We start from the raw sequence: 27107 nt of genomic DNA, 5'->3' as shown, positions 1-27107 counted from the left end.
AATCTCTGTTTTCGTGGAGCATATAATCTAGTAGATGAAGCCAATGTTGAGCAACATCGCAATACTAACAAATTGAGGATGCTACGACAGTGTCTAACAAATTGAGGATGCTATGAGAGTGTGCCACGGAGAGCTGCCTGGAGATTGAGAGAAAGCTTCCTTGAGGGAAGTTACATTTCAGCTGAAACACACTGCCATCTGCTCGAGGTTTTGTAACTGCATTCACATCCCGATTCTGACACTTCACCCAGTTACTGTCTCAGAGCTTGGGTCCGCATGTGTAAAACAAGGACAGTATGCACTTGGCAGGGTAGTGAGAAGGGAAGAGAACACAAGTAAAGCACCTGTATCAGCCATACAGTAGGCACTAAGCGTGCGATGCTTGCTATGATTATACATCAGTGTAAGCATCAAGGAAAAGCTGAAGAAAAGTCTGACCAACAGCGAAAGATAAATGCGCAGAGGAGAAATTTGGCAAAGGCTCCAAATTCAGGGGCAGTCCGTACTCCACACTTTGTATGGGGGCTTCAGGTCCTGAGTTCCAGACATTGGAGCAACTAACCCTTTAAGATTGCTAAATATTGTCTTCATGAGAAGTTGATAAAGAATTTTGGGTGGTTGATCTCTTTCCAGCTGCAGTTTAGCGTATGCTGAGGCCAGATTTTTTCAAGCAAAAGTAAAATACCTGAGAAACTGCCTGGCCAGAGGACAATCAGATTTTGGCTGGCTCAAGTGACAAGCAAGTATTTATAAGCTAGATGGGAGAGGAAGGGATGAATACTCCATTGGAGGTTTTACTCGAGGGTCAGAGGGATACCCGGCGCCATCAGAATGGGATCTGGAAGTCGGAAACGCTGGGTTCCCACGAGAGCGCGCAGAACACGTGCGTCAGGAAGCCTGGTCCGGGATGCCCAGCGCTGCTCCCCGGGCGCTCCTCCCCGGGCGCTCCTCCCCGGGCGCTCCTCCCCAGGCCTCCCGGGCGCTTGGATCCCGGCCATCTCCGCACCCTTCAAGTGGGTGTGGGTGATTTCGTAAGTGAACGTGACCGCCACCGAGGGGAAAGCGAGCAAGGAAGTAGGAGAGAGCCGGGCAGGCGGGGCGGGGTTGGATTGGGAGCAGTGGGAGGGATGCAGAAGAGGAGTGGGAGGGATGGAGGGCGCAGTGGGAGGGGTGAGGAGGCGTAACGGGGCGGAGGAAAGGAGAAAAGGGCGCTGGGGCTCGGCGGGAGGAAGTGCTCGAGCTCTCGACTCTCCGCTGCGCGGCAGCTGGCGAGGCTCGGAGCAGCCAGGTGAGCCCAAGATGCTGCTGCGCTCGAAGCCTGCGCTGCCGCCGCCGCTGATGCTGCTGCTTCTGGGGCCGCTGGGTCCCCTCTCCCCTGGCGCCCTGCCCCGACCTGCGCAAGCACAGGACGTCGTGGACCTGGACTTCTTCACCCAGGAGCCGCTGCACCTGGTGAGCCCCTCGTTCCTGTCCGTCACCATCGACGCCAACCTGGCCACGGACCCGCGGTTCCTCATCTTCCTGGGGTAAGCGCCAGCCTCCTGGTCCTGTCCCCTTTCCTGTCCTCCTGACACCTATGTCTGCCCCGCCAGCCGCTCTCCTTCTTTTGCGCGGAAACAACTTCACACCGGAACCTCCCCGCCTGTCTCTCCCCACCCCACTTCCCGCCTCTCATTCTCCCTCTCCCTCCCTTACTCTCTGACCCCAAACCGCTTTTTGGGGGGTATCATTTAAAAAATAGATTTAGGGGTTACAAGTGCAGTTCTGTTCCATGGGTATATTGCATTGTGGTGACATCTGGGCTCTTAGTGTAACTGTCACCCGAATGGTGTACATTGTATCTAATAGGTAATTTCTCATCCCTTATCCCTCTCCCACCCTCCCACCTTTTGGAGTCTCCAGTGTCTACTATTCCACTAAGTCCATGTGTACACATTGTTTAGCGCCCACTCTAAATGAGCCTTTTTGTTTCATTCATTCTGTAAGTGTTGAATAAGCACCACCTAAGGTCAGGTGTAAGTGGAAATTTGAAAAAGAAACTGCCCACTTGCCCCAGTACTTCCCTAGCCAAGAGGAGGGAAACCAGGCAGGTGCACCTGAAGGCCTGTGAGTGCTTGATTTGCTGTGCAGTGTAGGACAAGTAAGATTGTGCATAGCCTTCTGTATTTAAGACTGTGTTAGGAAGATTTCTTTTTCTTTTCTTTTTTTTTTCTTTCTTCTTTTCTTTTTTTTTCTTTTTTTTTTTTTTTAGGCAGATGAAAAGGGCTTCACAGAACAGGAATAAAAATCTAAATATTCAATAAATGAGACCTAGGAGACTACTGCAGTGACTTACAAAGTCCTAATAAAAAGATGTCTCTCCAAAATGGGGCTGCAAAATGTGGTGCTGCCTTATCAGCTCTAAGTTTTTTTCTTACCTGAGAAAGAAGGAACCTGATGCAGGTTCAGGGCTCCTGCCCCATGAATGCAGGCTGACTCCAAGATGGGGAGCTACAGGGACAATCCCAGGTCTTCTAGGCCTCTTATTTAGGCCCTGGGAGCCTCCAGAGATGGCCACATCTTGACCAGCCCAGATAGAGGGAAAGATCACCATTATCTCACCTCTGTGTCAAATACCTAGATGCTGTCCTCCCTCAGCCCACACTATAGTTGCCAGCGCTAATTTAATGGGTAGTGTACTGGTTAAGAGATGGACAGACCATCCTGGCTTGACTCTCAGCTCTGGCAAAGATGAGTGACTTGGTTTTTCCATGTCTCTTGGCCACACCAACCTTGATTTCTTCAGCTGTAGAATGGAATTTCTCAAGCTTGCCTCAAGGATTATTGCCCGAGGATTTGATGATATGGTAAGAGCTTCTCAGTGTTTGACCCATAGTAAGTGTTTGACGTTTCAAACGAATTGTTTCTTTCTAGGACATGGTGAGCATTTGGTAGCCATTCACCGGTTTTCTGTTTCTTTGGATCATAGTTAACCTCTCCTTTTCCTTGTGGCACTACAATTTTCTGGTGGGGAAGAATCCTCACTTTCTGCCCTTCCCCTTAAGGATAGGAAGCTGATACTAGGCAGCAACTAGTTGGGGGATAGGAAGATTGTTCCAGAGAAATGCTGAACCATAGGGCTCCAGATCGCAGGACCCCAGTCTTAGCTTGCTGGGGTGTGGGGTGGGGGGGGCAGTTACTGAACATGGGTATGAAGTAGATGTCCATTTACTGAAATGTGAGGATCTGAGGCCTCTTCTATTGCTGCAGCCAGCATATTCCCCAACCTCTCCCCGAGAAAGGACAGATGGGGGTTCCCCCCTGGAGTAACAGGTCCAAAAGAAAAAACATACAGTGGGACTTCCAGGATCTGGGCCTGATCACCCAGCAGTCAAGCTCCCCGCAATTGACTAATACCCCCCTAACACGTAGAAATTCCAATCTGCAATTTAGTGAGGATGATACCTTTATTCTTCTTAAATACATCTCTTCATTTCCCAGAGCACCCTTTTTTCCCCTCCTCTGCACCTTTTTGTTAAAGACTGGAGTATAATGAAATACCAAGAGAGCATAACATGTGATACATAAAACTTTTTTTCTGGTTTACAAAACAGTTTATTCTTGTCCATACGTGCTTCTCTCCAAGGCTGGCTGCTGTCTGTTCCAGCCCGCTTCGCTTGGAGAGGCCATCTGCCATACCTGCTCCCCAGACGCGTCGACAAGCACACCCAGAGTGTTATCTGCTAAGACCTAAAAGAGGGAGGAACCCCCTCTCCTCATCTAAGACCTAGCTTCTAAATTAGAGTGTGAGGATCCATCTGCCCAGGAGGGGCACAGGGCCCAAACAGCCCAGCCATCTCAGAAGACAACACTAAGCTTTGTAGGGGTCCACAGTAGAGGAGAGTAAGACGCCTGTTGTTTAATTCATTACAGTTCCTCAAAAGTGAAGATGTGTGGGCGGGATGGCAAGAGCTGAGCAGACGAAAGCTGAAGGAATAAGGAAAGAGAGGAGGACACAAACAGCTGACACTTCCTCAGTTCTTGTCATTTGCCTGGCCCTGTTCTAAGCACCTTCTAGGTATTAATCCATTTAGTCTTGGCTACAACACTGTGAGTGACTAGTTTTGTCACCCCCATTTTAAAAATGAAGAAAGTGAGGCTCAGGGAGGTTAAGTAACTTGGCCACAGTTTGAAACTAGACTCTGATCACATGAGATAATAGTGCCCATAAAAAGGGAAAGCAGATTATATTTTTTAAAGGAAAGAGAGTAGGATATGGTAGAAAAAGATTGTTTGGAAAGGAATTGAGAGATTGATATAATGAAAAGAAGCATTCACATGACAGTAACAGTATCAGGGCCCAAACCTTCATCTAAGGTACTTCAAAGAGGCCTAAGCAAACTTAGTCACTGGCGTGGTTCTAGTCTCCATGATGGCAAATACACTGTGTACAGCCCAACTCCACACAAAACTTAAATACCAATGATAGAGCAATCTAAAATTTGAAAAAAAAAATCTTTCAATTTGTCATCTTCCCAGAGGGACTTAATCAAGAAACCAATCAAAATACTTCCTAAGCCTAACTGTGTGCAGAACTCCAAAGAGCCCAGCCCTAAATCAACACTGTCCAATGGAAATATAATATAATGTGGGCCTCATATGCAAGGTCATATGTAATTTTAAATTTTCTAATAGCCATATTAAAAAGGTAAAAAGAAACAAGTGAAATTAATTTTAATAATTTTATTTAGTTCAATAGATCCAAAATGTTTTCTCAGCATGTAATCAATATAAAAATATTAATGAGGTATTTATTATTCCTTTTCTCAAACCAAGTCTATTCTATAATCTGGCGTGTATTACTTACAGCACTTCTCAGACTATATTTCTTTCTTTCTTTTTTTTTTCCGAGACAATTTTGCTCGTCACCCAAGCTAGAATACAATGGCGTGACCTCGGCTCACTGCAACCTCCGCCTCCCGGGTTCAAGTTATTCTCCTGCCTCAGTCTCCCAAGTAGCTGGGACTAGAGGCATGCGCCACCACACCTGGCTAATTGTGTATTTTTAGTAGAGACAGGGTTTCACCATGTTGGCCAGGCTAATCTCAAACTCCTGACCTCAGGTGATATGCCCACCTCGGCCTCCCAAAGTGTTGGGATTACAGGCGTGAGCCACTGCACCCGGCCTCAGATTAACTATATTTCAAGCGTTCAGTAGCCACATGTAGCTAGTGCTATGGTAGTGGACAGTACAGATCTGCATTTCAATTAAGACACATATACAAGCATAGTTCACTAATGCATGGTAAAAAAAAAGTATAGTGCTGAGTCGGTGGTAGAAATCCTAACTACTGCAGAGCAAAAGTGGTACGAACAGCAATCTCAGTGATAATGCAACCATGATTGCTTATTTTCCTTCAGCAAAGTTTATCCATTTTTGCCAATTCAATAAATATTTACTGATAAAAACTTTCAATATTAGATTCTTGCATCTTCATAGACAGAGTTGCTTTTCACATTTAGAAAATTACTTATCAATGTTAAACACACGTTTTGATAACCAGTGTTGGAAAGAGGTGCAGACTCCCCATGTGCCTACTGATGGCAGAAATATTCACGGCCAAAGGGAAACAAAGGGCTGGGGACAATCACACACCTCATGTCTCCTAACTCCTGGGAAGTGCTGTCCCTCTGATTGAGCTCTTATTATTGCCTTCCCCACTAACCCTATCCACTGTGCCCTGGAGCCCTTTGCAGGGTTACCTGCTCCGTCCTCCTCACAGAATATCTCCTCTACCTCCCTGTCCAAGCTACAACTTGGCTCTTCTCTGATGACACTGTCTTCCCTGTAGCCCTTTTGAATAATGGCTGCATATTCTCCCATAGTCCAGTTCTTTTCCTGTTCTCCAGTCTGGCTTCTGGATGACAGCCCACTAGTTTGAACTCCATACTGCTATAGTTCAAATCCCTTTTGACTTGTTACCTTGGGCAAATTACCTTGGGCAAATTACCTCCTTTTGTTCAGGTTCCTTGTTTGTAAAATGGCGATAATAATGCCATGTGCTTCAGTGGGTTATTTTGAAATTGAGTGAAAGAAGGTGGGTAGCTTCCCTACACACTCAGTGTAGACTAGCCTGATGTGCATTACAGGTGATGCCATGACTCGGTGTGTGGTTCCTCATCTCCACATCTGGCTCTCATCCAGTGCTCCTGCTTACGGCACTCTGTCCCACTCTTACTTACTCTCCCTTATTAACTGAAGACTGGCACTGATCTCACAGTTTCCTCTCCACTTCCTAGTCTCACCATCATCCTAGATGACTTCAAGTCACCTAGATAAACTGTCTCAGTTTCTTCACTCACATTTTTTTATAACAGATAATGTTGCACTCAAGTTGTAACAGAACCAGCTTGTCCAGCTCATGAAATGTATGCATTTCATCTCAACTCTGTATTCAGTGACATCCTGTGGGTATCTGGAAATCAGCCATGGTGAGAATATTTACCATGGAAATTGGCAAATACTAAAAAGCAGAGCACCTTTTTTTCTGAGAGCCAGACCACAGCTCTTCTACTCCATAGCACCCATCGTAACAATTTTTAAATACCTCCACCGAACAGCTTCTTCCTCTCTCTACTTCTTCCATGTCTGATTTGAGCTTCTTAATTTATCATGTGAACCACTCTTGTAATAATAACCCCAAATCCCTGTTCCATTGTTCTTCCTGCTAAAATACTAAACCTGGTTTAGTCCAACCATATTTTCTGTCTTTGGAATCTACAGGGTGGCCCAAAAACCTGGAAATGGAAAAATATTACTTATTAATTTTAATGTATATTAATAAGCAATTTTAATGCTTCATTTCCAGTCTCAGTGGCCACCCTGTATAGCTGGGCTATTGAGCTCTTGCGGGAGGAGGGAGTGGACAGTCTCCCAGCCACATAGACTGATGTTGCACCAAACATTTTTTAGCTTCCAGACTTCCCTCGCCCTTAGTGTTAACCCTTAACTCTCCGTTTCTCTGCCTTTCACATTCTCTACTTTTAAAAAATCTCTGACTCCACCTTCACCTTATCATTCTTAGCACATGACCGTACTCCTGCTTCCCAAAGAAAATGAGCAATTACTTCCTTTTCCTTTTCCTCCTGTCATCAAATCTGCAGACATGTCATGCCTAAGTCCAGCGTTCCTCCTTTCTCTGATCTCAGTCTGCTTCTTCCATTTCTGCCCTGAATCCCATCCCCTCCCCAACCCCCAAGGACTTCGCTCTATCAGTCACCTCTTCCCTCTCCTGTATCTTCAACTCCTCCCATTTTACTGGCTTCTTCCTCAAGCCTTTCCCCAAGCCTTTCCCATCTCAGTTACCTCCTCGCACACGTGCCTCTGCAGAAACCACCCCGTTTCTTCCCTCCCCTCGGCAGCCTGTTCTTCCTGTTCTGCCCTCATGATGGCACCATCATTGTGTCACTAAAATCAATCTCTCCGACATCATCAATGGCCTTCCTTTGTTGGGAAACCTAATAAACACTTTATCTTATTTGGTCTTTGTTATGGGTTGAATGAGGTTACCCCGAAATCCATATTAGAAGTCCTAACCCCCAGTACCTCAGAATGTGACTTTATTTGGGAATAGGGTCATTGCAGACGTTATTAGTTAGGATGAGGTCATACTGGAATGTAATGGGCTGCTCATCTAATATGACTGATGTCCTTATAACAAGGAGAAATTTGGAAACAGACACGCACATAGGGAGAATACCATGTGATGACAGGAGTTATGGAGTTGGAGTCAAAAAGCTATGGGAACTTAGGAGAAAGACCTGGAACAAATCCTTTCCTGCGCCTAGAGAGGGAGTATGGCCCTGCCACTACCTTGAATTCAACATTTCGGCTTTTCAAAACTGTAAGACAATACATTTCTGTTGTTCAAACCAATTAGTTTGCAGTACTCTGCTACTGCAGCCCTAACAAACTAATACAGTCTCTTGGAGGCATTTGGCAAGGTTGACAATGGAAGCACTTTCTTACCCCTTTAGGTCTGTCACCTTTCTTGTTGTGGGGTGTTCTCTAACAATTCCTCTCCATCTCTCTCTCTCTCGTTTGTCTTAAACATTGGTGTTCTTCAGACTTCTGACCTAGGCCTTCTTTTCACTTCACATATTCCCCTGGGTGGTCTCACCCACTTCCAGAAATTACTTAAATTACTGCTCATGCAGTACTGTGCTGGAAACTGTTTAACAACTGGCTCTCTGGGAAGAGGGGAGACTGGTTGATGGTTTTTGCTGATTTCTGTGGTGTAAATACTCCCTCCACGGCCAATTCCAAACTGCCAACAGTTTAACAACTGGCTCACAAATTTTCTCCACATTTAACATTTGGCTTTCACAGGCCGACAACGTGGTACAGCCGACTCCAGCACACCTCTGCTTTTGTGTCAGAGAGAAGTAACTTATTTTTGTACAAAAGGTAAAATAAAAACACCTGCAGGCCCCCTTTTTTTCCTTAACAAACTGCTCTAGAAATAGAATAGCTGAAGCTTCTTTTATGCGTTCATCTGTTATTTCCATGTCACTGTGGTGGTGGGATTATTTTTCCTTTATTTTTCTTGTATATGATTGAAATACTGTACCTTTGATCAATTTTAGTTTTATGGCATGTTTTGCACCCATATTAAATCTAGTTTTTGTCAGAGGGCGTCAATATTATTTTCTCAAAACAAGAAAATATTTCATTGCAAAGGAGACAAACAAAAAGGTCCTTAATACCAAAACTTTGAAATGTGATTTCTTGTACTTGGCAGTGTCCAAGTGGTAAACCCAAACAGTATTGGGTTTTCATTTTGTTCAGGAAACAGTCTTTGTCTGGCAGCGACTTACCCTTACATCAGGCGGGCCTTGCTCATTCATTCACTTAAGTATTTATTAAACACCAGCGGTGTGCCAAGTACTTATCTAGGTATCGGGTAGATTCTGATAAGTCAGTCAGGTCCCTGCTCTCAGGGAGCTTGCAGCAGAGATGGGGGCTGCAATAGAGAGTAAGCCAAGGAAATGAAAAAGGAAGTTGATTTCAGAGAGTGGTGAATGCTATGAAGAAAATGAAGGCAGGACAGTGTGATGGAGAGTGACCCAAGGTGGTACAGTTTGTACCTCTAAGGACCAGGCTGTGACCCAGGTCACTCACAGATGCCTGTCATGTGATGGCACAGCAACTTTTCCAGGTGCTCGTTTCCTCCCACTTCCCAGTCTCTTGCCCAGCCGCGACTCTTACAAATACAGCTAGAGGAATCTAAATGAGGTTCCTCTATCATCAAACCCAATCAAAATGCCAAGGAACAGAATCAGTGCCTGGCTGAAGGCAGTGGAACAGGGCCAGCCTGGAGTGGTTCTCTCTGAGGAAGTTCCTCATCTTGGTTTTAGGGCCATACCTTGTGACCTGTGAGCTAGGGGTTGCCAGTCCCTGACATTTCTACTGAGGACTTGCCTGTCTATATTTCCAGCCTGTATGTGTCTCCTGAGTTCCAGACACACAGGGCCAAGCACCTGATGGATGGAAGTACGTTTTTTGGTGTTCCATTGGTATCTCAAATTCTACAAAACTTAGCGCCCCTTCTCCTCCCTGTTCGTCCCCATCTTCAGTCTATCACCTGTTTCTCATCCAGCAAATGATATTACCATCTTCCAAGGAGCTTCCCAGGAGTAATCCTTGACTCCTCTTCAACATCCAATTAATAATCAAATCTAGGCCAGGTACAATAGTTCACGCCTATAATCCCAGCACTTTGGGAGGCTGAGGCAGGTGGATCATTTGAGGCCAGGAGTTCAAGACCAGCCTGGCCAACAAGGTGAAACCTGTCTCATTTTTAAAAAGTTATTTTAAAAACTCAAATCTATTATTTCTACCTCTAAGTGTGTCTTGAATTTATCCATCTCTCTCCATCTCTGAGCTGTTACCTTACCTCAGTCCATCACGTTTTGTCTACGTTAACATGACCAGAGTCTTGTTCTTAGTCTGGTGAGGTCACTCCAGCTGCTTCAGATCCTTCCATGGCTCACCATTGCCCTCATATAAAGTTGGCACTCCTGGACATGTGGCTTACGGGGCCCTCCGTGATGTGGCCCTATTCGCCTCTCCATTCTGTTCTCTCCCAGGCTCTCTGCCCCCATCTCTAGGCACCAACTACGCCCTTCTGCTCGTCAATGGTGCCAGCTTCTCTTCTATCTCTGGACTTTGCGCAGACTTTTCCCTTCACCTGGAATGCTTTCTTCAATCCTACCCCACTCTCTTTAATCTAGATAAGGTTTATTCTTTTTGAATGTCTAGCAGTGAAACCATTTCCCCTGAAAAACCTTCTCTAACCAACTCCCTACCCTTAGCCCAAGGTCTAGATTAGGAGTCCCTCTGAATGTTTCCATAGCATTTTTAAAGAATTGCCTATTTACTTGTTCGTATCTATCACTAAACTACAAATTGTATGAGAACAGCCACTATCTCTGCCTGGTTCACCATTCATCTCCAGCAACTAGCATAATGCCTGGCAGAGTCAGCCTGCAACAAATATTTGTTGAATAAATTAACAGATGGCTTTATCTCCTTAAGTAAATCTTGCTTTTTTCACCTATTAAAACAGACGCGCAGGCCAGGTGTGGTGGCCCATGCCTGTAATCCCAGCACTTTGGCAGGCCGAGGTGGGCGGATCACCTGAGGTCAGGAGTTCAAGACCAGCCTGGCCAACATGGTGAAACCCCATCTCTAATAAAAATACAAAAATTAGCTGGGCATGGTGGTGGGTGCTTATAGTCCCAGCTACTAGGGAGGCTGAGGCAAGAGAATCGCTTGAACCCAGGAGGCAGAGGTGGCAGTGAGCCGAGATCATGCCACTGCACTCCAGCCTGGATGACAGAGACCCTGTCTCAAACACACACACACACACACACACACACACACACACACACACACACACACCAAGTTGTATAATTTAAAATATAACGTGCTTGTTATGGAACACTTGTAAAATGCAGGAAAGTAATGAAAAAGTCTACCATCTAGCTCACCACATAATGACCATTGCTATCATCCTGGCATAATTCTCTCCTGTATATAAATATATATTCTTTTATTGTTAAAATTACACTATGAGTACTATTTATTTATTTTATTGTGGCAAAATACGCAAAACATAAAATCTTGCCATTTTAAGGTGTGCAGTTTGGTGCATTCAACACACTCACATTGTTGTGCAAATGTCACCACTATCGATCTCAGAACTTTTTCGTCTTCCCAAACTGAAACTCTGTACCCATTAAACAATAGTGCATCCTCTGTTTTCCCCTCCCTACAATTTATTTTTATTTGGGTTTGTACCAAACTGAAAATAGCTGCTTCTTCCTTACTTAGTTCAGATTAGCATTTCCATTTATTTAGCCGTGGTTTTGAGGATGCCATGGCAGATGCCATCCTTCCTAGAGCTCTTTGGGGCTGTCAGATATTTCAGTCAGGGTGAATTCGGGTTGATAACATTTTAAAATCTCACTTTATTCTGAGGTTCCTAGTGTCAGAGCCCACCATATTTTTAGGGGCTCCCAAGTTACAAACAAAAATATGGTGAGGAGGAATCACTGAAGTTTTAACACAAGAGACTTACATTTTGTTCAATTTCTATCTTTTAGTTTATTTCCTAAGCATAAAGAAATACTTTGAAAATTTTACGTAGCATTATACATATTTAATTAAGCATGAGCACATCTTAAAACTTTAAATTTTAGATCAGATCTTTAATTCCTAGGATATTAAGAGGTACTGGCAATTTGGCCAGGTGTGGTGGCTCACGCCTATAATCCCAACACTTTGGGAGGGTGAAGTGGGCGAATTGCTAGAGCCCAGGAGGTGGAGGCTGCAATGGCCTGAGATCACGCCATCGTACTCCAGCCTGGGTGATGAGAATGAAATTCTGTCTCAAAAAAAAAAAAAAAAGAAGAAGAAGAAGAAGAAGAAGTATTGGCAATCAGTGCTCCAGGAATAATTTCCTGACTTGAAATAAACCTACATGTAGACAAACTAATTAGGCCATTCCAAGAGTTGCTAGCATGGTTTAATATGTTTTCAGAGCATTCCAGGAAGCAGTGTGGCCAGCATTGCACGTTTGATACTTCAGAAATGTATGACAGGTGTTTCTCTTACCCAGGTCTTCTGTTTTCTTAGTTTTGCTCATGTAAATATTTATGAACATCCTCATCTTTTTGAGAGAGGGGATTATAGATCATTCTAATTCCATTTTCTAGCATTTGGTACCATTCTAAGCACATAATAGGCACCCATTCGGAGCATTTTTGGCTTGACAGAATATGCATTTAGAATTGTTCAAATTAGAGGTGTCAATGATGGGAATTAGAATACTATATAATTCTAAGTCATTTGACTTAAATACAAAAGAATGATTTTCCTTGGTGGGGAATGGTGAAGGGAGGCAGGAGTTAAGAAGAGAAGAGATCCTAAGTCATTTATAAACTTCTCTGGAAAGACAGGTGTGTGAAGACTTTTTAAAAAGTCATTCACCAAATTGTGTGTGTGTGTGTGTTTTAAATAGACTTTATTTTTTAGAGCAGTTTTAGGTTCACAGCAAAACTGAATGGAAGGACAGAGATTTCCCATAAACCCCCTGCCCACACACATGCATAGCCTCCCTCATTATCAACATCCCCACCAGAGAGGTGTTTGTTCTAGTTGATGAACCTACACTGATGCACCATTATCACCCAAAGTCCATAGTTCACAGCAGGGTTCACTGTTGGTGTACATTCTATGGGTTTGAGCAAATGTATAATGACATGTATCCACCATTATAGTAACATACAGAGTATTTTCAGTGCCCTGCAAATCCCCTGTTCTCCACCTATTCATCCCTCCCTCTCTGCATTTCCACCCCCAGCCCCTGGTAACCGCTGATCTTTTTACTGTCCCATAGTTTCGGACGATCTATTTTTCAGACAGACACAGAGCTGTCTTTCCCTTAGTTTCTATTCTATATTTCTTTCTCCCCATCAATCATAAAAGGCTATGAGTTTTTTTTAAGTGTTGAACACTATCCTACTTGTCAAGTTAAAACATAAGCTCCTGGCTGGGTACAGTGGCTCATGCCTGTAATCTCAGCATTTTGGGAGGCTGTGGCAGAAGCATCACTTGAAGCCAGAAGTTTGAGACCAGCATGGGCAACATAGCAAGACCCCATCCCTCCACACACAAACACACACACACACACACACACACACACACACACACACACACACACAAGCTCTTGCCAGAATTAGAGCTACAAATTGCCCTCAGGTTCCTAGATCAGTCCTTCAATTAGATTCAGATTGAGATGCTTCCTCTTTTAAACAATGATTCCCTTTCTATCATGCCCAATAAGAAAACAAATAAAAATTAAACAATACTGCCTGTAATCTCAGCTACCCAGGAGGCAGAAGCAGAAGAACTGCTTCAACCCGGCAAGCAGAAGTTGCAGTGAAGTGAGATCGCGCCACTGCACTCCAGCCTGGGAAACAGAGCAAGATTCTGTCTCAAAAACAAAACAATGTGATTTCCTCCTCTAAGTCCTGCACAGGGAAATGTTAAGAAATAGGTCCACCAGGAAAGAAGGAAGTAAGAATGTTTGACTAGATCGTCTTGGAAAAAATAGTTATACTTTCTTGCTTGTCTTCCTAACAGTTCTCCAAAGCTTCGTACCTTGGCCAGAGGCTTGTCTCCTGCGTACCTGAGGTTTGGTGGCACCAAGACAGACTTCCTAATTTTCGATCCCAAGAAGGAATCAACCTTTGAAGAGAGAAGTTACTGGCAATCTCAAGTCAACCAGGGTGAAAATTTTTAAAGATTCACTCTATATTTTAATTAACGTCAGTCCGTCATGAGAATGCTTTGAGAAAACTTATTTCTCACACCTAACAATTAATGAGATTAACTTCCTCTCCCCTCATCTGACCTGTGGAGGAACCTGAACAAGAGGAGGAGGCAGTGGGCAGGTTTCCTCACCATGATGCTTGTCATGTTCAGTGTGAGGCCTCACAAAAAAAAAAAAAAAAAAAAGGCGTCCTGGATATAACTGAGAGCTCATTGTACAGTAAATATTAATAAAACAGTGATTGTAGCTGAAGGACAGAACTGCTTGGAGGGAGCAAGTGGGTAGAATCGCGTCAAACTAAAGAGAGTATTTCTAGCCGAAGACACAATGATAGATTGAAGGATATTTATTCTAAAAATAGAATATGGGTGAAAGAGATCTGTGGACTTCTGGGCTCCAACGTTAGATTCTGATTTTAGCAAGCTTGTCAGGGGATTCTGATATTGAAAGGCTGTGGCCTTCACCTGAGAAACCTGCCCTAGGGAGCCATGAAAATTTGTCCTGTCTTTCAGAAGTGCTATCAGACATCAAATGGAAGTTAAATCGTATCTTAACAATTACTAGGATGGGCGCAGTGACTCACACCTGTAATCCCAACACTTTGGGAGGCTGAGGCAGGAGGATCACTTGAGCCCAGGAGTTCGGGACCAGCCTGGGCAACATAGAGAGACCTTGTCTCTATTTTTTAATAATTTAAAAAGAAAAAAATACTGAAAATATTGTATACACCACTGAATTATAATAATGTGTATATAATGTATATATTCATTTTGAGGAATATTTGATTATTTCATATATTATATCTTTTCCTTCTGTTTATTTTATCCAGTTATGAAGTATTTAGAACAATTCATCAGTAATTGGGGCTAAATTGACAGAATAGTAATCAGAGAAAATAGAAAAAGACAGATGAGTTATCGTTGAATACCAGGTTGGAGTTGTTTATGGGTTTGTTTTTTGTTTTGGGGGCGTTTTTTTAGACAGAGTCCCACTCTGTTGCCCAGGCTGGAGTGCAGTGGCACAAGCATGGCCCACTGCAGCCTTGACCTCTTGGGCTCAAGCAATCTTCCCACCTTAGCCTCCTGAGTAGCTGGGACCACAGGTGCATGTCACCACACCCAGCTAATTTTTTTATTTTTTGTAGAGACAGTCTTTCTATGTTATCCAGGCTGATCTCAAACTCCTGCACTCAAGTGATCCTCCTGCCTTGGCGTCCCAAAGTATTGGGATTATAGGCATAGCCACCACACCCAACCTAGTTTCTATTTAGACTTGGCCCTTTCCCACCAGTCATTTGTGTCCAAAAGATCTCATAAGTGTAGACAGGAAACTGTCCTTTGCTCATCAGTTTTCTTCATCCTGTGTCTAGGGGGATAGTCAGTGGGGGAAACTGGGGTTATCCAAGTTCCTCTGAAACATCCTCTGTGAGCCCAGGGATGGATGAGGCACCAGTCACCAGCGAGTCAGTGTGCAGCTTTCCAGAAAGGAAGTCATCAGCCAGTCAGCCGGCCCTGGCAGCCAGCACCCGCCAACCCTGCTGTCTTGTGATAAAGAAATGGTCTGCCTGACAGGATGGTGTGGATTTTTCTTTTTTCTTTTTTTTTTTTTTGAGACAGGGTCTGGCTCTGTCGCCCAGGCTGGAGTGCAATGGCGGGATCTTGGCTCACTGCAGCCTCTGCCTCCCAGGCTCAAGCCATCCTCCCACCTCGGTCTCCCGAGTAGCTGGGACCACAGGCACATACCACCACGCCCAGCTAAGTTTTCATATTTTTAGTAGAGGCAGGGTTTTACTATGTTGTCCAGGCTAGTCTCAAACTCCTGAGCTCAAGCTATCCATCTGCCTTGGCCTCCCAAAGAGCTGGAATTACAAGCGTGAGCCACTGTGCCTGACCAGGGTGGATTTTTTCAAGTGCACATGTTGTGGTCCCAGAAGCTCTGATGGTACCAAATTCAAAGTGAAAAAAAGTCAACGGTTCCCACCCATCCTACCTCCCACGATGGCAAGAGGAAATCACCACACTGCAGATACAGTCCATGTAAAACAAATTGCTATGGATTTTGAAAGTGAGCCTTAAGAGAATTGCACTATGTTTTCTTCATTGGAGTTCTCTGGTAATTTCCAGCTTTTTTTTTTTTTTTTTTTAGACAGTGTCTTGCTTTGTCGCCCAGTGTCACCCAGGCTGGAGTGCAGTGACGTGATCTCGGCTCACTGCAACCTCCGCCTCCTGGGTTGAAGTGATTCTCCTGCCTCAGCCTCCTGAGTAGCTGTATTTTAGTAGAGACGAGGTTTCACCATTTGGCCAGGCTGGTCTCGAACTCCTGACCTCAAGTGATTCACCCATCTCAGCCTCCCAAAGTGCTGGGATTACAGGTGTGAGCCACTGCACCCGGCCAGTAATTTCAAGCTTCTGAGGAGCTCTTTGAATTGTTAAATAACTTGTAGCTATGTCCAACATATCCATGTTCAGTGTATGTTCAATATTTCTTAGGAAACCTGCCCTTGGTTGTTTTCTTTGTGGTAATTCATGAGCCAGCAAATTTGACATGTGTTACAGAATATACCTTTTCTCTGCTCTCCTACCTCATAACCAGAACTTAATTATCCTGCTTTAGTCACATAAATAGCTAACTAAATAAATATATGGGATTTCAGCCTGCTCACTGTGAAAATAGACCTTCTAAATGATCTCTTCCACTTGCAGATATTTGCAAATATGGATCCATCCCTCCTGATGTGGAGGAGAAGTTACGGTTGGAATGGCCCTACCAGGAGCAATTGCTACTCCGAGAACACTACCAGAAAAAGTTCAAGAACAGCACCTACTCAAGTAAGAAATGAAAGGCACCCTAGAGATGTTCCAGCCCCAAAGATATTTGAATAGGTTGGACTTGGGCACCAATCTAGCAAGTCCTACGGAAGTTGTATAAAGCTGAAAATACTGAAGCATTTCCCAAATGGGAAATCCTAAACTCAAAACTTGCTTTTTGGTTTTTGTTTTTGTTTTTTCTTCATCTGACATTGCTTAGTAGCCACAGAATGAAAGATAAATCAATCATTCATGATCTAACAATGACCTTCAGTGCTCTAAAAAACTACGGAGTCAAGGAAAACATGAATATATTCCTCATGTAAAATTAAAATACAGACATATAAAGGGCAAAACGTGAACATCATTCATACCTTGAGGTCCATCCCCCTCCCAGAAATAACCCCCAGTATGCCTTGGTTTAGAGCATTAGGCAGGAGGGCCCTGAGTCACTCCAGACAGTCTTGGCCACCAAGCAGCATTCTCTTTTTGTTTCCTCTGTGGCTTTTGCAAACACAGGGCTAGCTCAGCTACCCATTAGTATGTTTTCAGTCACTAAAACAGTCTTCCAGTCTTCAAATTAGGATGACATTGTCACATGGGGCTTTAAAGCAAGTGAAAGAAGGAACCTCCTTTTTTTTTTTTTTTTGAGATGGAATCTCCCTCTTGTCACCCAGCCTGGAGTGCAATGGTGCAATCTTGGCTCACTGCAACCTCCGCCTCCCAGGTTCAAGAGATTCTCCTGCCTTAGCCTCCTATTCATTATGAGGAATATTTGATTATTCAGTTCCTGTAGGGTAAAGATATTACCCCCGATCATATTATTGATTATTGAGTAGCTGAGATTACAGGTGCCTGCCACCACAACTGGCTAATTTTTTGTATTTTTTAGTAGAGACAGGGTTTCACCACGTTGGCCAGGCTCCAGGCTCGTCTCGAACTCCTGACCTCAGGTGATCCACCCACCTCAGCCTCCCAAAGTTCTGGGATTACAGGCGTGAGCCACCACTCCTGGCCACAATCCTTTTTTAACTATGAAATATATTTTTATCTGAAGTTTGATGTTTATACCCAACTGAGGAATGATGTTCCCATATCTCAGTTAAAGAAATAACCTGCTCAGATACTTTAAGCTCTTCTTTTGACTTTTGAAAATAAATTATCTTGAAGTTACTATACTTTGTTTGGGTTAGTTAACATTATTTAAAGTATATTATTTTAATTAATTATCTTTGTAAGATTTTACTGTATACTACCTGGAGTTCAATGTATCAGATGGATTTCACATTTATATACATTTTTTATGTATATGGTACAGAAAAAATGTGATCCATAAGAAATCAGAAAATAGCGCATATGCTAATAGCTAATGCTGTCCTCTAAAAAACTTTTTTTTGCATTTTTAAGAGGGGGATCTACTCTGACACTTTAATAAGTGTAATTAATTATTGACTGGAATTTGGCATGAGGCAGGGCCATTTCAGATCCCATTAAAGGAATGACACATACCAGAGAACCACAGAAGTAAGGCCACATTTGTAATAAATCATTATAGCTCTGCTAGGAGGAGACCCAGTTGTATTAGGTAATTAATGGATTTGCTCTTAAAACACATGTCCCGGAAGATATAGGTGAGTCTTGGGGGGGTCACATTAAACATTATACCAATGTATCTTACATTTCTAAGAAAGTTTTACTACTTCACAGGATCTTTCTGTTACCAAAATGGTAGGTTTCCAACTCCAGGACTTGGCTTTCATAGTTCCCACACCAGGGGAAATGCCTTCCTTTGCTAACTATGCAACCAGGTCAGTTAGTGTAAGTCCAGCCACCCTGTTGGCAATGCTAAAATGTACAACAAACACAGAATTTTATTTGCATTTGTAAACATTTGATTTCTGGCTCGAAATTTTCAGTTTTCATGGGCACGTCATGGAAACAGAAATCTTCTGTGTTTAGTTTGGGCACCTACTCATTGTAGTGACAAATATTTCAGAAGCCAATAGGGGATTCCACACATTGTTCTGAACCTGTGGCTGAGATTGGTAATGGCTGAGTGACATGGGGACATACCACAAAGGAAGAGGTAGCAAAAGGCTGCTGAGATAAGGACATGTTCCTTGCTTAGCTAGTGGCCTGCACCCTTAAAACACATGTCCCAGGCTGGGTGCTGTGGCTCACGCCTGTAATCCCAGCACTTTGGGAGGCTGAGGTGGGTGGATTACCTGAGGTCAGGAGTTTGAGACCAGCCTGGCCAACATGGTGAAACCTCATCTCTACTAAAAATACAAAAATTAGCCAGGCATGGTGGCGGGCGCCTGTAGTCTCAGCTACTCAGAAGGCTGAGGCAGGAGAATTACTTTAATCTGGGAGGCAGAGGTTGTGGTGAGCCGAGATTGTGCCACTGCACTCTAGCCTGGGTGACAAAGTGAGACTCTGTCTCAAAAAAACAAAAACAAAAAACAAACAAACAAAAAACAAAACAAAACAAAACAAAAACAGGTGTCCCAGAAGATATAGGTAAGTTTTCTAACACAGGTCCTCTTGAATGGTGCGTTCCACTTAAGTAGAAGATGACAAAAACATTTGTCATGAGAATGTAGACTCACATTTTAAACCTGTTTGAGCAGGAAAAGGAAGCAATGTTATAAATGTAATTCTGGGTGTGACTGCAGAAAGGATGACTCCCTTATTAAAGTAATCATCCTGAGTGAGCTAACTCTTTGTACTTCCTCTTCTCCTCCTGTTCCCCTCATCACCCCATTCTTCCGTTGCCTACACCCAGGCCCACACTGGATGCTGACATAGACTTACATGGTACAGTCCAAGGGAAAGATCTGCCATTTTTTTCAATGTGTCATCTTGGTTATCTTCATTCCAAGGATCTCTCCGCTCTTTATACAGTAAGAGATGAGAGTCTGGAAAGGATTGGGAATAGGATAATTAATTGTAAGTTTTTAAATTTTCTTTGTATTTTGGGGAAGGAGTAGGCTAGGTGGCCCTTCTGGTTTTTTTGTTTGTTTGTTTTTTTTAAAGTAGATGTGGCCAGACGTGGTGGCTCACACCTGTAATCCCAGCACTTTGAGAGGCTGAGGCAGGTGGATCACTTGAGGTCAGGAGTTCAAGACCAGCCTGGCCAACACAGTGAAACCCCGTCTTTACTAAAAATACAAAAACTAGCCAGGCTTGGTGGCATCCACCTGTAGTCCCAGCTACTCCAGAGGTGGAGGCAGGAGAATCGCTTGAACCCGGGAGGTGGAGGTTGCAGTGAGCCAAGATCATGCCATTGTACTCCAGCCTGGGCGACAGAACAATACTCTGTCTCAAAAAAAAAAAAAAAAGAGAAAAGAAAAGAAAAAAAGAATGGATTTGAACTCAGTCGTCAATAGCCTCTATTCCAGGAGATGTTACAGTTGACTATGTTATAGGGGGTGTATAATAGAATTTTGAGCTATGTAAATTCCAAGTGCATTTGGAAGAATGAAGAAATGGAGGAAGGGTAAAGTATGAGTGCAAGCATTCCAGGTTTTTTGAAAATGCTATAATCTTTGTTCAGGGCTAGTACAAAGTGCTATTTAGCTGTAAGGGTTTTTTGTGATTTACAGACAGTTTTCACATGTGTCATTTCAACCTTGGTTTTATGGCGAAGGCATGTGATGGTGCTTGTCCCAGGACTTTAGATCCATATCTGAGGTTCCTGTTGGGCAAAGATATTACCCCTGATCATATTATAGTCTATAAGTGGGAGAGTTGTGCCTGGAGCTCAAGTCTTATGATTTCTGATCCAGGGCACTTCCTACAACATGATTTTGCAATATAAAAGCCTATAATGTGTGACTAAAGCAGGTCACTTACCCCTTGTAACAGACTCTAGTAATGGTACTGCCACCAAACGGCTGCGTGATATTGGGCAAAGACTTACCTTGTTTGAATCTCAGTTTCCTCCTAGAAAAATGAGAGTGGAGGTTAAGCATAGGCTGATGATCCTAAAGCCTCCATACTGCCCTAAACTGTGGCTCTAAGATCCAGTAGAATGCCGGGTCACAGGACTCTAGGGAGCTTTTCAAACCCAAATGTCTGTCATTCCTTGATGGTAGGCAGCAGTTTATGGAAGTGGGTGACACAGCAAATATCAAAACACCTAAAGCAGCTTGCAAGAGTTGTTTCTGCCTAGTGGTCTTTATAGTTAATATTAAATAGTTAATTTTTTGTTTTTTGTTTTTTTTTTTTTGAGACAGAGTCTTGCTCCCTCACCCAGGCTGCAGTGCCGTGGCACAATCTCGGCTCACTGCAACCTCCACCTCCCGGGTTCGAGCAATTCTGTCTCAGCCTCCCAAGTAGCTGGGACTACAGGTGCATGCCACCACACCCAGCTAATTTTTGTATTTTTAGTAGAGACGGGGTTTCACCATATTGGGCAGGCTGGTCTCGAACTCTTGACCTCAGGTGATCCACCTGCCTCAGCCTCCCAAAGTGCTGGGATTACAGGCATGAGCCACCGCACCCAGCTTAAATAGTTAATATTTAATATTATTCTATAGTTATTCAAGTAATTCAGGCCAAAGACTTAGAAACAAAACAAAAAGCCACTTTTAAGGAGAAAGGGTGTAAGTTTGCCAGATAGATAGAGATCTTTCTTTTTTAACTACAAGAGTTCAGGAATGAATTACTCTTTAACAAATGACCATAGATATACATGAAAATTGGAAGGACTTATTATGCATATGATAATCAATTTAAAGACAACACTTAAAATTATATTGTTGCCACTCTCAAAAAGTGGTAATAGAACAGCTAATGGTTTAAAAAGCAGAGTACAGAAGTTCCCAAACTTATGGCACCTTAATATCGCAGAAAACTTTTTAAAGCATGACTAGGCCACAAAAAATACCTGTATTTTGATTATTAAATTGTAAGGTCTACACAACCTAATAGTAATAGGTCCAATAGTAATGCTGTCCGATAGATGTTGATGTTTTTTTCCTTGCAAACTTAAAAGATCCTACAGTGCCTCTGTAAATAGCACTGCCTGGTTAGAGTTGAATTTCAGATAAATAATTTTTTTCATGTTAATTATTTTTCTTTTCTTTACTTTTTTTTTTTGTTTTTTTTTGTTTTTTTGGTTTTTTTTGAGACAGGGTCTCATTCTGTTGCCCAGGCTGGTGTGCAATGGCATGATCATGGCTCACTGCAGCCTTGACCTCCCTGGGCTCAGGTGATCCTCCCACCTCAGCCTCCCAAATAGCTAGCTGGGACTACAGGTGCTTACCATCATGCCCGGCTAATTTTTGTGTTTTTTATAGAGATGTGGTTTTGCCATGTTGCCCAGGCTGGTCTTGAACTCCTGGGCTCAAGTGATCCGCCCGCCTCGGCCTCCCAAAGTGCTAGGATGACAGGCATGAGCCACTGCACCTGGCCCCTGTGCTAAGTATTTCTTAACGGTTACATAGGACATACACTAAAATTATTTATTGTCTATATGAAGTTCAAGTTTAACTAGGTGCCCTGCACTTTTAGTTGCTAAATCCTGCAGCTGTACCCATGCATTCACTGGTGCTCCCCAGCTTGCCTTGCACAGAATTTGGAAACCACAGTCCTATAACTCTAGGCCAATTTTTTAATGTAAAATTTGATTCATTTTAAATTAATAAATCATATACAGGAATTTTTTTAAAAATTGTTTTAAATATAATTAAAATTATCAAAATATTTTTTAACTGAACTTGTGACTAGAGATATTGAGATTATGAAGAGTGGGGTTTATGCTAACTAATGACAGTCTGGCTATGCATGTGGAGCACTGAGCTATAAATTGTGGCTTCCCCAATTCTCCTGATGTCACTTGAACAAAACCTAAGTGTCAGACCAGAGCTTCTGGTATCTTCCATGGGACTTCATTCGACAGCTGGAACAAATGAAGTCAGATTGATTTTTTTTAATTTGTCCAATTTTGTTGTCTCAAAAACATAATCATAATCATTTATTAGAACTAGAATTTCTTCAGTTTAACAACAGAAATAGTTATTCATTATGAAAAGCGAATCTGGAGGCCTTCATTGTGGTGCCAATCTAACCATTAAATTGTGACGTTTTTCTTTTAGGAAGCTCTGTAGATGTGCTATACACTTTTGCAAATTGCTCAGGACTGGACTTGATCTTTGGCCTAAATGCGTTATTAAGAACAGCAGATTTGCAGTGGAACAGTTCTAATGCTCAGTTGCTCCTGGACTACTGCTCTTCCAAGAGGTATAACATTTCTTGGGAACTAGGCAATGGTGAGTACCCCAGGGAACAATTCATTAATAAGGAGATTCCCCACTAGCATTATTTCTTTTCTTTTTCTTTTTCTTTTTTTTTTTTTTTTGAGACAGAGTCTCGCACTGCCGCCCAGGCTGGAGTGCAGTGGCGCCACCTCGGCTCACTTCAAGCTCTGCCTCCCAAATTCACGCCATTCTCCTGCCTCAGCCTCCCGAGTAGCTGGGACTACAGGCACCCGCCACCGCACCCGGCTAATTTTTATTTTTATTTATTTATTTTTTTTTTTTGCATTTTTAGTAGAGACGGGGTTTCACCGTGTTAGCCAGGATGGTCTTGATCTCCTGACCTCGTGATCTGCCCTCCTCGGCCTCCCAAAGTGCTGGGATTACAGGCGTGAGCCACCAGGCCCGGCTAGCATTATTTCTTATGACACTTTTTTTTTTCTTTTTGAGATGGAGTCTCGCACCGTCGCCCAGGCTGGAGTGCAGTGGCGCCATCTCGGCTCACTGCAAGCTCCACCTCCCAGGTTCACGCCATTCTCCTGCCTCAGCCTCCCGAGTAGCTGGGACTACACGCACCCGCCACCACGCCCGGCTAATTTTTTTGTATTTTTAGTAGAGACGGGGTTTCACCGTGTTAGCCAGGATGGTCTCTATCTCCTGACCCCATGATCTGCCCGCCTCGGCGTCCCAAAGTGGTGGGATTACAGGCGTGAGCCACTGCGCCCGGCCAACACTCTTTTTAATATTAGCAAATATACTTCTGCCTGGGCACATTCTTGCAAGTGCTCAACAATGCAACTTTTGGAAGTGCATGTGGCAGAAACTCCTACTGTATTTATTCCAGAACCTATTATTGCTAATCCCAGTTTATGTTACATTTGAAGTGAGAACCAGTTGGAGCCAGCAACGTTCCCAGCTCCAAAGTTCCCTTGAGATTTTCAGAATCACTTAACCCTATTATGCTTGGCAAGCTGGACTCAGCAAAACTGGGAAGTCAGCAGTTTGTTTTATTCATCCCTTCCTTTCTCAGTTTCTCAAATGTGTCAGTTAATCTCAGTAACCCCATTGCAACCTTCATTACCTGCCCAAGCGGTCTAGAACTTGCCAGTATAGAATCCTACGTGGGTCAAGCTCCTGACTGTCTCCTTCTTCACTCTTTTTTTGCAAAGAACTTGTAAATTTTAAGTATTCATGATTCGCCACATTTATTCAAAACATAGAGTGCTTTTTCCACATATCAACCAATGGAAATAAGGATTAAATGGGAAATGAAATGTAGTAATAGGATAAGCATAAGTCTTCTTCCTGCTCATACTTTTCTTTTTTTTTTTTTCAGACAAGATCTTGCTGTTACCCAGGCTGGAGTGCAGTGGTGTGTTCATAGCTCAATGTAACCTCCAACTCCTGGGCTCATGCAATCTCTCACACCTCAGCCCCCTGATTAGCTAGGACTACACTATGCCTAGCCAATTTTTTTTGTTTTGTCTGGTTGTGTTGCCCAGGCTTGTCTCGATCTCCTGGCCTCAAGTAATCCTCCTGCCTCGGCCTTCTAAAGTGCTGGGATTATAGGCATGAGCCACTGTGCCCGGTCTCAAACCTTTTTTTCCAAAGTAAATGAAGTTATTAGATATGGAATATAGTCTAGTTCCCAGATATCCATATCCATTGGTTTATTACCCTCATTATTAACTTCAAATTGTTTAATAGACCCTCATATCTCAGTTATACAGTTAAAATTTTTGTTTTGTTTTTCTGGAGTATCTTATTTATAACTATGAGTTTTACTTTACTTATTTATTTTATTTTTTGAGACAGATGCTTGCTCTGTCACTCAGGCTGGAGTGCGGTTGCGTGATCATGGCTCACTATGGCCTCGACCTTCTGGGCTCAAGTGATCCTCTCCCTCAGCCTCCCAAGCTGAGACTACAGGCATGCACCACCACATCTAGCTAATTTTTTTTTTCCCCCATGGAACAGGGCTTTACTATGTTACCCAGAGTGGTCTCAAACTCCTGGCCTCAGGGGATCCTCCTGTCTCAGCCTACCAAAATGCTGGGATTACAGGCATGAGCCATAGCGCCAGACCTGGTTTTACTTTTCTTGACTTTGAATTACAAGTTTTTGTAATTTGGAAAATGTTTTGTTGCTTTTATATACTGCTGTATGTTTGCTTTTAAATACAACATTTCTCGATATATATTTTGAGAATTGCTGTCTTTCAGAACCTAACAGCTTCCTTAAGAAGGCTGATATTTTCATCAATGGGTCGCAGTTAGGAGAAGATTTTATTCAATTGCATAAACTTCTAAGAAAGTCCCCCTTCAAAAATGCAAAACTCTATGGTCCTGATGTTGGTCAGCCTCGAAGAAAGACGACTAAGATGCTGAAGAGGTAGGAACTAGAGGATGCAGAATCACTTTACTTTTCTTCTTTTTCCTTTTGAGACAGAGTCTCGCTCTGTCAGCCAGACTGGAGTGCAGTGGTACAATCATGGCTCACTGCAACTTCGACCTCCCAGGCTCAAGCAATCCTCCCATCTCAGTCCCACAAATAGCTGGGACTACAGGTACACATCACCACACCTGGCTACTTTAAAAAAATTTTTTTGTAGAGATGGGGTCTCCCTGTGTTGCCCAGGCTGGTCTCTTGAATTCCTGTGCTCAAGCCGTCCTCCCACCTCAGCCTCCCAGAGTGCCAGGATTACAGGCATGAGCCACCACACCCAGCCACCACTTTTCTTAAAAAAAAAAAAAAAAATTCTGTCTGGTAGACAATCCTCAATAGTCCACATGTTATTAAACAATCTGCTGCCTGAATACATGATTTACCAAAAAAAGGAAATTTTGACGGGCTCAGAATATCAAGGGATCTGAGGCAAATGTCACCTATGATAAAATTTGCTATCAAAATTAGGAAGTTTGTGTTTACCTGATCCTAAAGCAGTAACCAGCCCATTTCTCGGGAATAAAACTCTCATGCGTATATTGTGCATATATATGTATTATATGACTGAGTGATAACAAAATTTTTTTTCTAGCTTCCTGAAGGCTGGTGGAGAAGTGATTGATTCAGTTACATGGCATCAGTAAGTATGTCTCCTATTCTTAATACTAGGAAAGTAAGGCTAGCTTTATTTATTACCTAGTATTCAAAAAGTTAGTTCATTTAACTGCCAATTGACTGCAGTTCAAATAAGAAACAAATAGTGTCTCAAGTAGCACTGTACTCCAATTTTAATATTAATTAAAAAAATTTAAAGTTATTTTAAATAATGTAGTGGTTTCTATAAAGATCACTTTATACAGAAGAACAGTGCCAATTAACCCATGGAACATATAAGTAGCTAAAACCAATTACTTGCCAAAGAACCAGTAACCCAGGAGTACATGTACTTGCCACTGTGTTTTTTCAAGACAGAGTAACTGATTTCTAGTTACTTGCATAGGATGGACTCCTCCTCATAACTCCCTTCCATCTTGGTCTTTCCCTAGTAGAACTTCTACCTTTTTTTAGTAACAGCTGAGTGGGAGAGGTAAGAAGGAGAATAAGGTCAGCAATTAACCTAAAAGCAGAAAGTAAAGATTGTTATTTTTTTTCTGAATATTTTCTGTGTAATTTAGCTACTATTTGAATGGACGGACTGCTACCAAGGAAGATTTTCTAAACCCTGATGTATTGGACATTTTTATTTCGTCTGTGCAAAAAGTTTTCCAGGTAATAGTCTTTTTAAACTTTTTAATGTAAAACCAGAATCCTTATTTTATAGTCTAGCTAGTTCTAAATTCTATAGGTATGTATATTTACATGTTTTTCTAATTTTAGAGAACAAGCACTATGACTTATCCACTGTTAGTTTTCCCCTTAGCATTGGGTCTTACCCCATGTACGTGATTAGAAATTTGAAATATTTCCAATAGCCTTTAGTAGAATTAACTCACATAGATGATAAGAATGGGTTGGTTCACTTCATGTTCCTTCCACAGCCTACTATTTCAATAAAAGAAAGTTTCCCAAGACCTAAATGACTATGAACATATTTTATAACTATATAGGAGGGGTGGGTCTAGGAATACAAAGTTTTGAATGCTGTTAATCTTCAACACCACAGTTGAAACCACAGGTCAGCTTTTTTGCAATTACCATGGATACTTTTCTGTTCTATA

General features: G+C 42.7%; 1 protein-coding gene across 1 annotated transcript in view; it reads left to right on the top strand.

Moving 5' to 3' along the window:
- The first annotated feature begins 1177 nt into the window (after positions 1-1177).
- Positions 1178-27107, top strand: part of HPSE (heparanase) — a 40974-nt gene continuing 15044 nt past the window's right edge. Inside the window, exons 1-7 of the mRNA XM_019025063.4 lie at positions 1178-1526; positions 13688-13833; positions 16580-16705; positions 22786-22959; positions 25167-25335; positions 25982-26029; positions 26565-26658. Coding sequence (XP_018880608.3) covers positions 1300-1526; positions 13688-13833; positions 16580-16705; positions 22786-22959; positions 25167-25335; positions 25982-26029; positions 26565-26658 — 984 coding nt within the window. The 5' untranslated portion in view covers positions 1178-1299. The remainder of the gene's footprint in view (positions 1527-13687; positions 13834-16579; positions 16706-22785; positions 22960-25166; positions 25336-25981; positions 26030-26564; positions 26659-27107) is intronic.

This window comes from Gorilla gorilla, chromosome 3 (assembly GCF_029281585.2).
Source record: "Gorilla gorilla gorilla isolate KB3781 chromosome 3, NHGRI_mGorGor1-v2.1_pri, whole genome shotgun sequence".
NCBI classification, from domain to species: Eukaryota; Metazoa; Chordata; class Mammalia; order Primates; family Hominidae; genus Gorilla; species Gorilla gorilla.
Note: the sequence above shows the minus strand (reverse complement) of the source record. Positions and strands in the feature narration are given on the sequence as shown.